The sequence below is a fragment of the Pundamilia nyererei genome, unplaced genomic scaffold (assembly GCF_000239375.1).
Source record: "Pundamilia nyererei isolate P.nyererei 1_Seehausen unplaced genomic scaffold, PunNye1.0 scaffold00364, whole genome shotgun sequence".
Lineage (NCBI taxonomy): Eukaryota > Metazoa > Chordata > Actinopteri > Cichliformes > Cichlidae > Pundamilia > Pundamilia nyererei.
This window is the reverse complement of record NW_005187765.1, coordinates 312,214-323,999: the sequence shown is the minus strand read 5'-3', so window position 1 is coordinate 323,999 and position 11,786 is coordinate 312,214. Positions and strand designations below refer to the sequence as shown.

General features: G+C 43.1%; 1 protein-coding gene across 1 annotated transcript in view; it reads left to right on the top strand.

Moving 5' to 3' along the window:
* The window catches only part of unm_hu7910 (un-named hu7910), a 41,348-nt gene that overhangs the window by 11,313 nt on the left and 18,249 nt on the right, over positions 1–11,786 (top strand). Inside the window, exons 5-6 of the mRNA XM_005752521.1 lie at positions 548–592; positions 2,249–2,317. Coding sequence (XP_005752578.1) covers positions 548–592; positions 2,249–2,317 — 114 coding nt within the window. The remainder of the gene's footprint in view (positions 1–547; positions 593–2,248; positions 2,318–11,786) is intronic.

Here is an 11,786-nt window from a genome sequence, read left to right as displayed (position 1 = left end):
GTGTCTGTGTGTGTGTGTGTGTGTGTGTGTGTCCTGGAAGGTTTGTTTTTTCTAATGCTGATAACCATCGTTCGATAACGTGACTCACTGGGCAGACCGGTTTAAAACATGGTCGGGGACAAAAACAAGTCTGCTGCTGTCTAAATGAACCAAACTGCATTTTGTAAATAAGAGAAGATTGTAGCAGAAAAGGTTGTTTAATGTCTGTGAGGCAAAGTGTCTCTGACTTCACAATCTGCTCGGACAAGAAGGAAACTGAAAGCAGAGTGACTGGTGGAGCCTTACAGGCTGATATCTCCTCTGTGCAGCAGGATCTGTGTAATAAAGTCTTTATCTGCTGTGTAAACGGTGCATGTGTTTACACCCCGGCCCTTCACAATAAAAGCCTGTCACTTTGCTGGAGGTGTTTCACTGTAAAGCAGAGCCATAAACTGTTTGTAATGACTGTGCTGATCTAAACAGTGACTCTGCAATGCTTTAACCTCCTGTGGCCTCTTCTTCCTCCCTCCTCTTCTTCCTCTTCTCTCTGTGTTATCTCTGCACGCAGCCAGAGCTAAGGAGTTTCGTATGAACTTTTCTGAAGTTTTACAAGGTACGGTCTCAACATTTAACCCGCCATAACTACACATCCCCATCCATCGTATTACACCCTGATTCCATCAGAGCCCACTGTGACTGCAAGCTGCAGGTGGAAGAATCACGTTTCTGCTTTTAAAATAGTTTAAAATGAACCTTCGACAGAATGTGAACAAACAGCAGCTGTGAAGTTGTGTCCAAGATGATGAAGAGAGTTTGATTAGAGGCAGAGCTCTGCCAGATTGTACAGAGAGTTAATGTAAGGGAAGTTGCATTGGTAACTACGGTTCTGTGAATTCCCGGGTGACTTTCAGTGGTGGTAAACGAGGTGGTCACCTTGTGTCTCCTTGTGCTGTAAACACAGCCGCATGTCTGAGTGTAGGCCGCCTGCGCGTGTATGCTGTTGGTTACCACGTGGCAGCCAGCATCCATAGCAAACACTCCAGGTGAGCAGCTGTTATCCAGGAACTGGCAGAGCCGTAGTTACCTGCATGACTTCCTCTCTGTTTCGTTCACTTCTCTCATAGATCTGAGTGTCTCTGCTCAAATCTTATCTTGTCCTGCGAGGAGACATGTCTACCTCGTTTACTGTCACGGGGCATCAGGAGGGAATGGAAATAGAGCCTTTATTAACTCAGTATGGACAGGTTTTATGAAAATGAAATAGAAAGTTAAAAGGTTAAGAGATCGGCCTACCGCCTGGTAAGCTCCTGCCTGTGGCCTGGTCTCTGAGCTGCCAGCTGTAGAGATGTCTGCCTTCTCTTTAATATTTAATATGATGGGACTAAAGGTGCTTGTTTTATATTTTACTGTTTTATAGGTTTTGGTGGTCTGGCTAACTGAGAGGTCCACAAAACTAAACAGCAGCATTTGAAATGCTTTCGATTTGTGGTTTGAGTCGGGGTCTGATCGGTGGGGCTGCTGCTTATAACAGACAGAATTCTCCTCATCACCACATCCTTCCTCTTTTAACAGAGACACTTCCTCTGTGCACTTTAACAGACTGATGCATGCTTTTATTTTTGTGACTATTTTTGCCTTTATTTGATAGAGCAGCAGTGAAGCTGCACCCAGAGAGGATGCTTTTAGTCTGTTTCTGTCACATGGTCAGAGCTTCATTTACCACTGCTGTGACTCTGAAGCCAGCCCTGTGACCGAAGGCCTGATTCACTAATGTGCAGCTAAACCATAAAGAACTAATTATTTATAACATGCTGCAGAGAGATGAAAAACATCAAAAACACACTTTGTTACATTTTCCTTTGTCCTTTTTCACCATCTGAGCTCTTGTAGTAACATCCTCTCATTACATTTTCTTCCTCTGCTGTGGTTTAATGGCACCAAATAGAGAACTGATACCATCTTAACAAAACTGGTGAATGCAAATCATAGATGGACACAGATGTAGCCACCGTGATGTCAGCACAGAGACCAGCATTTTTCCTTTCTGTCTTTCTTTTTCTGGCGTTTTGAATCCGACTCTTAGAATAACCAAACTTTACAACAAGGGCTTAAAGTTTTATTCAGTACGATCCAAGACGAGCGGAACATAGAAAATATGAGACACAGAGAACTTTAAAGTGTTGCAGTTGACTCTGGTAGCTGCATGCACAAACATTTTCGTGTTTTTCAGAATTTGTTGGTTGAACTTCATCTCCTCTTCCTCCTCCAGGTAAACTGACGGCCTACGACACAGATGGAGACGGAGACTTTGACGTGGAGGACGCCAAAGTTCTGCTTGGCAAGTCTGCTTTAATTTTGCTGTTTGCTGCCCGCTTTTCTGCCTGCCTGATGTGGTTTACAGACATGTGACAGTGCCTCGGATTCAGAGATTAACCCGTCAAACATAAACTGAGCTTAAAACCAGCTGAAGCATCACAGGAAGCCACAAAGCTCAGGTTTAACACAGAGTCAGCAGCGTGACTGCAAACGCAGACGAGATGCTCAGAGATGAAAGTGTGTGGGCCACGAGTCCATTGCTAATGGAGGAAAAAACCCTGAGATCAGACGGTGCTGTGAAACAGGGGAAGCATGCAAATATAAAGACGACTGCAGAACTGCAATAAAAATAAATGAAAATGAGCTGCAGCTCAGGGTTCTGACAGTTTAAATGTCCATCGCTGGCACAGAGAAGTGCCTGATCTACTGTATCAGTGTCCCTGCAGGTCGTTGCTAAAATCTGTCAAGTATGAATTTATAAATCAAGAGAGGAAGGTCTGAAACGGTCGTGAGGCACAGCAGGCGTGTTGTCATGTTTCAGGGTGTAGTTACGCGGCGCAAAGTTTTGATTGTCGGCTGGTTGGTTGGGAAAAAATGAGACAGTCAGTAAGGGTTGGATCTCCAGCATGAAGAGAAAGTGAGGTAGGCTTTTCCCACAAGAGAGCAGGACGTCATGGTCAAGCTTCTTCAAGTAATTAGTAAACAGACATCAGCTGAACATCTGGATGTTATAAGAATTGGCCTTTTGGTACGTTGTCATAGTTCTACTTCCTCTTTCATGGTTAAGTTATACATTACATATGCATATTATTACGAATCCCTAAGCCACAGAAAGCTGGCACAGCAGCCCTTCAGCCTTTCTCTGAGACAGAGGGTCGTTCGGTAGACGCTCTGGCTCGAGCTGCTGCTGCTGGACACTTCTAAGATTGGGTGGTTCGCTCAAGTCTTACTGGGTGGAGACCACGGGGCGCACTGGAGAGATTATGTGTCTCAGAGGGCTTGGGACCGCTGAAGGGTGTGTCCGAGGAGAGGTCAAGGAAAGGGAGGCTCAGCTCGCTGCCACCATGACCTCGAACAACATACGGAGAAAATGGATGGAAGGATAAACGTTCTGTAAAGCCAAGGAGTTTCACAAATCCTGCACAATAAACAGAGAACATCAATGATCAGAGTGCTGAAGGGACACTGTTGAATATTTCCATACCTAAGTAGAACTAGAAAACCAGACCATGTTCCCTCACTTCTACTTAAATTTAGTGTGTTGAGGTCTCAGACGGGCCTTAAACACCGTTCATTATTTCACTGGTTCAGATTTAGCACTTAGTGTTACGCTGCTTTTACAAAACCTCAGGATTGTGAACATTTGTGGCTACTAGAGCGGCTTCATTACGCAGCTGTCTCCAGTTTGAAAACGAGTGTTTAAACCAACCACAGCACAGCCCGCCTCTGATCTTCAGGTAGGATCTGCTGCAGGCATCGTTTTCTGTTTCCATGATTTGAAGCTTTTTTTTTTGGACACTTTTCTTTGAGTTTCTCAACAACTGTCATTACCTTCAATAAAAGCGGAAGTTTTCATTTGAAACCTGTTTATGTATCTCAAAGATCAGTTTTCTGCTCTGTCTTTCACTTCAAAGATGATCTTATTATTTATGAGGCCGAGAGCTTTTACTTTTTTAGGTTTTGTTGCCAGTAAACTGAAGACAGTAACCGAGAGTGCAAACAGGAGGTGGTGTTTTCAGACTCTACCACGGCAGCTTTGCATGATTCCCAGTTTAGAATAATCCTTCTTTGTCTGGGCTGTGGGCAACCCCATCAGTTCATCTTATGTCTGGTCTGAGCCATAGTATCTGCTTCCTTTAAGCAATGTGGGTGGGGCTTGTGTGAAATGACCATATCAGGTAAAACCCTCCTTGTGACATCACACAGATCTAAGAATAGAAAAAACAGCTTGAACCTGAGTGTTTAGATCAATCTGCCAACTCATTGTTTGAAACTTTGTTAAAAATAAACATCCAGAGTTTGAACAGGTGATAAATGACCGGAAATAAGAAATGTATTGAGTCTGTGTTTTGATAGGGCCAGGCAAGTATTGCAACCTCCTGTAAATAACAACAGAGTGTTGATAGCATCCGCTGGCAGTATGAAGTCTTAATGGGAAGCTGTGTTATAGATGTCGTGTTTGAAGTAGACTTAGCAGGAACGTGGCCGCCTCTGTTCGTTTTTATTGAGCGGACGTCGTGTCAGAGGTCATCTGACGTGGTTGAGACAGGAAGTAAAATCTTTATTAATTGTCTATAATTCATCTTTAACTCACTATCTTTCTCTTGTCCCGTCTCATCACCCTGTATTTATTTATTTTACCACACTTTTTTGTTCCAGTTTACTCCCCCCGTCTATCCTCCCTCCATCGCATCATTTCCACTTCTTTTCCTTTATAATTTCCTCCTTTGATCCCTCTGCACTTCCACCCGTCCCTTTTCTTCTCTTCCTCTCTCTTCCGTCAGGCCTGACCAAAGATGGCAGCGGTAGTGCGAATGCCGAGTCGCTCGAGGAGGTTCTTAATATTTTAGCTGAGGAGGGCTCTGATTGGATCTATGGCTTCTTCACCTTCCTTTATGACGTAGTGTCCTCGCCCTTAGAGCCAGGTGAGGAGGAGGAAGCGGCGGCCTCTGAGATGATGGAGGAGGAGGAGGGCGGGACAGCCTCCTCGGATGACGGGGAGGTTAAAGGGGTCATACTGGACCTCCAGAACCAATAGGAAGCAGAGACACAGGCGGTAGGGAGGCTGCCTGGTCCCGACCAGACTGGAATGTGCTGCAGCCCAGTATGATTGGAGGAGGCCAAACAGGGCAGACTGGTCCGACTTTTAATTTAATAAATCCGAAACACTACAAGCAGGAAGAGCTGAAGGCTGAAGGGATTCCAGATAACGATCGATCTACGGGATTCGTTTGTTTGACATTAACAGATTTTCTCCATCAGATAAAAATGTCCTGCGAGGTCAGAGGTCAAACGGTAAAGCAGGTGCGAGTGGCAACTGGAGGAAAACTGAAGGAAATTCATTTTTAGGGACGATAACGAGTTTGAATTTAACCCAGCTGTTACCTCCGCTCTCATTCATGATAACATTTTTAAACAGACAGAAGACGTAAGCGACCGACCGCGAACAAAGCGAGAGCTTTGGTGCTGTAGCTGTACCGTACGGAGGGTCGAAAGTGCCAGGATAACAAAGTAAACAAGCCAGTAAATAATTCACAATACAGAAATAAAATACTACAAGACACCACTGACAACCAGTCAAAGGGAAACAAACAAAAAATAATTCAATAGAAAAATTCAGACTAAATTTATTCAAAAGGGAAAGTAATCATTGTCACGTTTTCTGAAACTATAAACAGCTTTATTCATTTCTGTATAATTTATGATGCAGTTACCAGTGAAATATTCAACATATTAGTCATTTAATTTGTTAATTAATGTTTACATTTTTGGTCTAAGCGTTATATAAAATCAGTTATCCTTAAATGTCTGTCGTCACAGGTCAGTTTTATACAAACTCAAGGACACGATCTTTGATGTCACAGAGGGCGTTTATCCTCTTTATTCACCTTTATGTTCTCATCTTTGTATGCAGCACAAATGTTTGCCTTTTATGACTTATTTTATCGTAAAGTGCTGGACTTACTGCACAAACACATTTGTGCGTAATGTATGTGAGCCCATAAGCTGTTGTGATTATTTTCTCTGCACACGGTAACAAAAAGCAGGGGTGTGATGTGAGCGTCCATCACGTGGTTTCATTCAGGTCAGTTTTAAAATCTTTACGGCGACGTTGCTGAAACTGATCAGAAATCTGTCGTTTGAGTAGTTTTTATTTGTGGTGTGTGCTTCTGCGTTGTTACGTATTGATCAGTTTGCAGTCATTTCATACCAGTGGCGCAGAAACATAACTCGGACTTTTGTGAGGTCACTCGGGAGTTTCCAGGGTTATAAAGAAGGTTTGCTGTTTGTGGTAACTTGTGCTGCTGACCTCACCTGCTTCACAGCAGATTATTGCTGAGATAAGAGATCAGCTAGTATGAAATCACCACCTCTCACCAAAGTCCTGCCACGACCCCTCAGAACTCAGAGCGTGGATCGTAAGAGGACCAAAGATTGTTAGGTGTAAAAACATGGTCACTGTTCTATAAGCTCAGCATGAAATCCTAAAATAGAGCACTTACCGCTCACATGTGTTGACTTCTCTCTTTACTTGTTCCCCATTTATCATCAGCACGATTGCAGCTTTCTAAACTCTGCACAGGTTTAACCCTTTAGAGCCGGTCGGAGCGGGCACGCTCTGTTTTGCGTAACTATTTTTAAATCCCGGTAGCTCTGCAACCGCGTAAGCTAGCACAATAATTTGTTTTGCATATGAAACCGGAGGAGTTGTACTTACATCTGATGCCATCAGCTCGTCCTCGGTCACGGTTTCCTTCCACATAAAGCTTTGCAAAAACTGCATAAAAAGCACTTGCAGCAACAAAAACATAATATTCCAGAAACACGCTTTGCCGATCCGATCAGCTGTTCGTAACACTTCCTACGTTGGAATAGACGTCAGAGCGAACTATCGCATGTCCGCCATGACCTGCCCGAAACCAGAAGTGACGTCATTTTCGCTGAAATGTAGTTTTTTACCATCAGGGCCTCATGAGCCTATACTGGTGTTTTTAAAAGTTATGTTTGACTTTATGACTTTCTGTGTCGTTTCTGGGATGCTGAGGACTCATATTGCACTGCTGGAAATAGTTTATTTTGATGCTGTTTTCTTTGTAAATTTGCATTATAATATTTATTTTCGTTTTTCCTGCAGTGTATAGAAATTGGTGTATTTCAAAAATAAAACTATGAAGACACTCAAAATAAATTTCCTGTGGTGAGAAACTAGTTTGTGCAACTTTTTTGTATTTACAGTTTTGAGGGATAAGCCTCTTAAATTTCTCTAACTAGAAATATATGTTAAAAAAACAAAAACGATTTTCAATTTTTTTGTAGTTTATTGCACTTTTTTGCAATTTATGTAATTACTATGCACTTAATGCATACATATTATTAAAATCTGGGTTATAATTGTTGTATTGATGTATAGCAACTTGAAATGCTTCCAAAAATGGCTCCACAGCATGTAAAAATATAATATAAGCTCTGGCGGACTTGGTTCTATGGTCGGTCTTAAAGGGTTAAGTCACCAAGAGAAAATATCTCACATTTATTAATGTCATTTTAGCTGTAACTGTGTCATCACGAGAGCTGTGATAATAATGACTCTGTCAGCTTACAGCCCTTCCTGGCTTTAAATAAACTTTATTAATATACATGATGCACACACGCTGCTTCTGTCTTTGTTTGGGGAGTCGGTCGCTCTGCAGACACGTCCATGTTTCTGATTGGTCAGATGCTGCCTCTGATACCTGCACTGCACAGCAGGCTCAACATAGCCCGATATCGTCACCTAATCTGGCTTCAGTTAACCTAACGTCAGCTATCAGGTGGTCATCAGCCGCTGCTTGTGTGCTTTTCTTATTAACACTTTGTGCATTTTAACAACATTTATATTTCTCTGCCTGTAAAACACTAATGTGCACATCTTATGTTTGACCTCTCACCTCTGACCTTTGGATCACTTTTTGGGCTTTGTTGTGTTCAAAGCTGCAGACGATTAGAGCAGTGTTTCCCAACTTTTTGGAGCCACGGCACATATTTCACATTAGAAAAATCACACTGTACACCACTGAGCAAAAATGTCACAAACAGCATACTGATCGTTTCCCCCCACGGATCAGGCGCCACTAGAACTGGCTCAGTTTGTCCCCAGTGTACCTTTTTTGCTTTCTTCTGACCACTACCCAAGCTAGGGCCTTCATCTGGGTCAGTAGCTGTACTGCCCTCTAGTGGAAGAGAATGTAATTGTTCTGCCTGTCACTCACGCTGGTCACTGAGAGTACTAATCATCAACTAATCATTTTTCACGGGACACCTATGTGCCACGGCACAGTGGTTGGGAAACACTGACCTAGAGCATGCAGGTCACCTGTGATGAGTAATAAAGTGCAGATCAGATCAAAGACGCATTAATTCTTTTCTATACGGTGGCCTCGTACATCTAGGCTTCGCCAATTATCAACAAAAAATGTGGACGGTGAAGAGATTAAACAGTTACTATATGAATTTTTCTAAAATCTAAACTTGTAAGTGTTTGAACTTCAAACCTTCGTATTATATGGTGTTGTAAAGAAAGCATAAGAGCATCTTCACCTCAGTTATAATTTGCTTTTAGGGAGCGAAACATGAGGATGATGTCCTGAATCGATTTTTGTTGTCTCATTTAACAGCAGTGTCTTTAAATAGTCCTGTTATTTATGGAAACTTGAATTGTAAATGTCTTTTATGCATGACTGAAAGTCTGATTAACAACCTGTTCAGATAGTCTAAAGAGCTTGGAAAGAAAAGCATCTGGACTTCTTTAGGGCTTAAATCCTGGGACTCTCCACCAGCTGCTCTTAGAGCTGAAGAAGCTTCTCGCATGAAACATCTCAACAAAACTAAAGAAGTCCAGACGCTTTTCTTTCCGAGCTCCTTAGACTACGATGATGACCTGGGTGACTGAGAACCTTCGGAGACAACCTGTTAAGATCTCGGTCTGATTCCTCCTAAGGTTCAACAAACTTCGTCTGTGCAGGAAAAACCTGCACGAGCATAATTTGTTTATTTGTTTTTGTCACAGCTGATTGTGTTTACCTTCCTTTTATTCTGTGCATCGGTTCAGATGATAAGAAGTTAAAAGGCCATGCTGTGAGGAGAGACAGGCTGAGGAAAGGTAGTGTACAGAGACTGTGTTTGTGTGAGCTCACAGCCTGCCGTGCGCTCACCTGACAGGTGTGTCTGCTTCTTAAACCCTGCAGAGGAGCAGAAGGAGGTGAAGAAGAGAGGGAAAAGGAAAGGTATCTGCACGACTCCGTTTGATGCTGAGTGACTAACTGAGCCCATAACAGCCTTAACTCTCTAACTGTCTGCCTTTTCGTTACAGAGTGAGGTCGTTCATGACTTTTAGTGGCTCTGTTTGTGCTTCTGAAATACACTAATACCATTAAATACAGTAATGTTTTTACGTGTTTGAGAGTGTTTATCTCGAGTAAAAGTTGTGGATACATCTTCAGCTTTGACTGAAGTGTTACAAGATCACTGAAGTTATTTCAGACCAGTGAGGCATGAAGCTCAGAAATGTTAGTTTCAGTCAGAATAACCAGAGTCAAAAGAGAGACTCTGTGCCAGAAGTCACTCTGAGACGCCTGAAATCGCCGCTGTTTTCTTTTATTGTCAAGTTTTTGTTGTTTGCACCGCTTGCTGTGCTAGTTTGGCTTTCTGTTATCAGCAAGTAGACCTTCACTATCAAACTCTCTGATTTGTTTGTCCTCATAGAAGATGAGGTGTTAAAGGCCACTGATGCTGAGGTTAAACTCCCAGAAGGTAGTGATCCCTCTGTGTGGGTTTGTGCTTGAATTTGTGGTACTGCTGTGTGTCATGGGCTGTTTTTCCTTCTGTGTATTATTAGTAGAGGTTACAGGAGAGGCTACTGAGAAGAAGAACACGACTCGAGGTACTAAAACCTGCCGACTGCATGTCCAGAGTGTCCTGTACTGTGTATAATTTTATAACTAAAGAATGCAGAAAGTGTGAATTTTAGGGGCGTAAGTGATTGAAGCAACTGCCAGTGACAGCAAAGGGTACCATTAGTTAACCCATGCTAGGATAGTAAACACCGGAGCCTCGAATATCCGCTGTGACTCACAGTCAGTTATACCTATCGTGGTCGCCCCTTTAGTCATTTAAAATTTGGCTGATATCAGCTTCAAGGTTATCTTCCCTTGCACCCCTGGACGGTTTCCATCACTGGAGATCCCTGCAAGTGGCTACTTGCCCTCTCCTGTCTGTGATTTCACCGCAGTCCTCCAACTCTGACCCAAATTTCATGTCCTAGAGCAAAGATGGTGATGACTGCTGGGTCTCTGGCTACAACCAAGAGACTAAAAGAGCTATTCTGACTCAGAGTCTATTGTGTCCGAGCCCAAAGCTAGTCCGTCACGAGCAAGACTTTTTATTTCATTTTTCAACTTGCGCGCCATGAAATTAAACTCCCAGAGAAAGACTATTCAGACAGACTTTACTGTAAAGTCCCGACTCTTTAAACTGAACAACATTCAGAGGAAAACGCCTGAACTAGGAATCTGTGTGACGAATCGACTGTTTTTTTATTTCTGCCTCTAAGATGTTACCCACCTACACTCTCTGGAGCTGTAGCCTCACCACACCTCGCCAGAATTGTCCCTATTAATTTGTTCTCTTCCACAAGATGAAGTTGAAGATTTTGCTGTTTTGAGACAGTGGAGAAAAAGTACAAGCGGTCAGAACAGGAAATACCAGCAGTAGTGGAAGCTGCCCAGAGGTAGGAAAGCAACGACCATGAAGGTGAAATCAGCCAAATTTAAATCGGATAAAGTTTGATTTTCACGAGTCTCATGTCGTACACACTGACGAGTTCTTCACAGGGATAATTTAATCCTTGATTCTAATAAATTGAACTCTGTGGATGTTTTGTAAAAGCAACATAATCCTAAGTCTTAAACAGTCGACCCCATTTGTGTGGCTTTTAAATTGACCCTAACATCGGACTTGCATCTCTTCCCCTGCATCTCTAACATTTCCTTGGTTGCTGTGTGCCAGCACACTAATGAGTCGTAGTGGTGAGCATGTGGACAGTAATCTTAAGACTTTTCACCTCAAGCCTCAGACCACGTCGTCCGAGGCGCCATGCTGCGTTCGACTCTGAAGAACGAGTTGAGGACGATCCATGAGAAGATGGAGGCCAAGAGGATCGCTCGCATCGCAGTGGCTGAGATTAGGGCTTTTCTCACCCAAGAGGAGGAAGCAAGGGAGGCAGTCTGGGTGCTGAAGAAGAAGGAGCTGGAGGTGGCTGAGGAGCAACTCAGACAGGAGAGGGAAAGTGAAGAGAGGAGAAAGGAAGCAGAGAGGTTGGAAAAGGAGAGATTGGAGAAGGAGAAGATAGAAAAGGAAAAGATTGAGAAGGACAAGCTGGAAAAGGAAGCCAAGGAGAAAGCTGAGAGAGAAAGGTTAGCTCAAGAGAAGGCAGAAAAAGAGAGACTGGAAATGGAGAGGCTTGCTAAAGAAAAGGCAGCTAGAGAAGAAAAGGAAAGAATGGAGAAAGAGAGGGTGGAGAGGGAAAAGGCAGAGAGGGAGAAACAGGAGAAAGAAAGAGTGGAAAGCGAGAGGGCTGAAAAGGAAAGGCTTGAGAGGGAACGCATTGCCAAAGAAAGAGAGAGAACAGAGCGGGAGAAGGCAGAGAAGGAAAGATTAGAAAGGGAGAGACTTGAGAAGGAAAGGGTCGCCAAGGAAAAGGAAAGACTAGAGAAAGAAAGGGTCGCCAAGGAAAG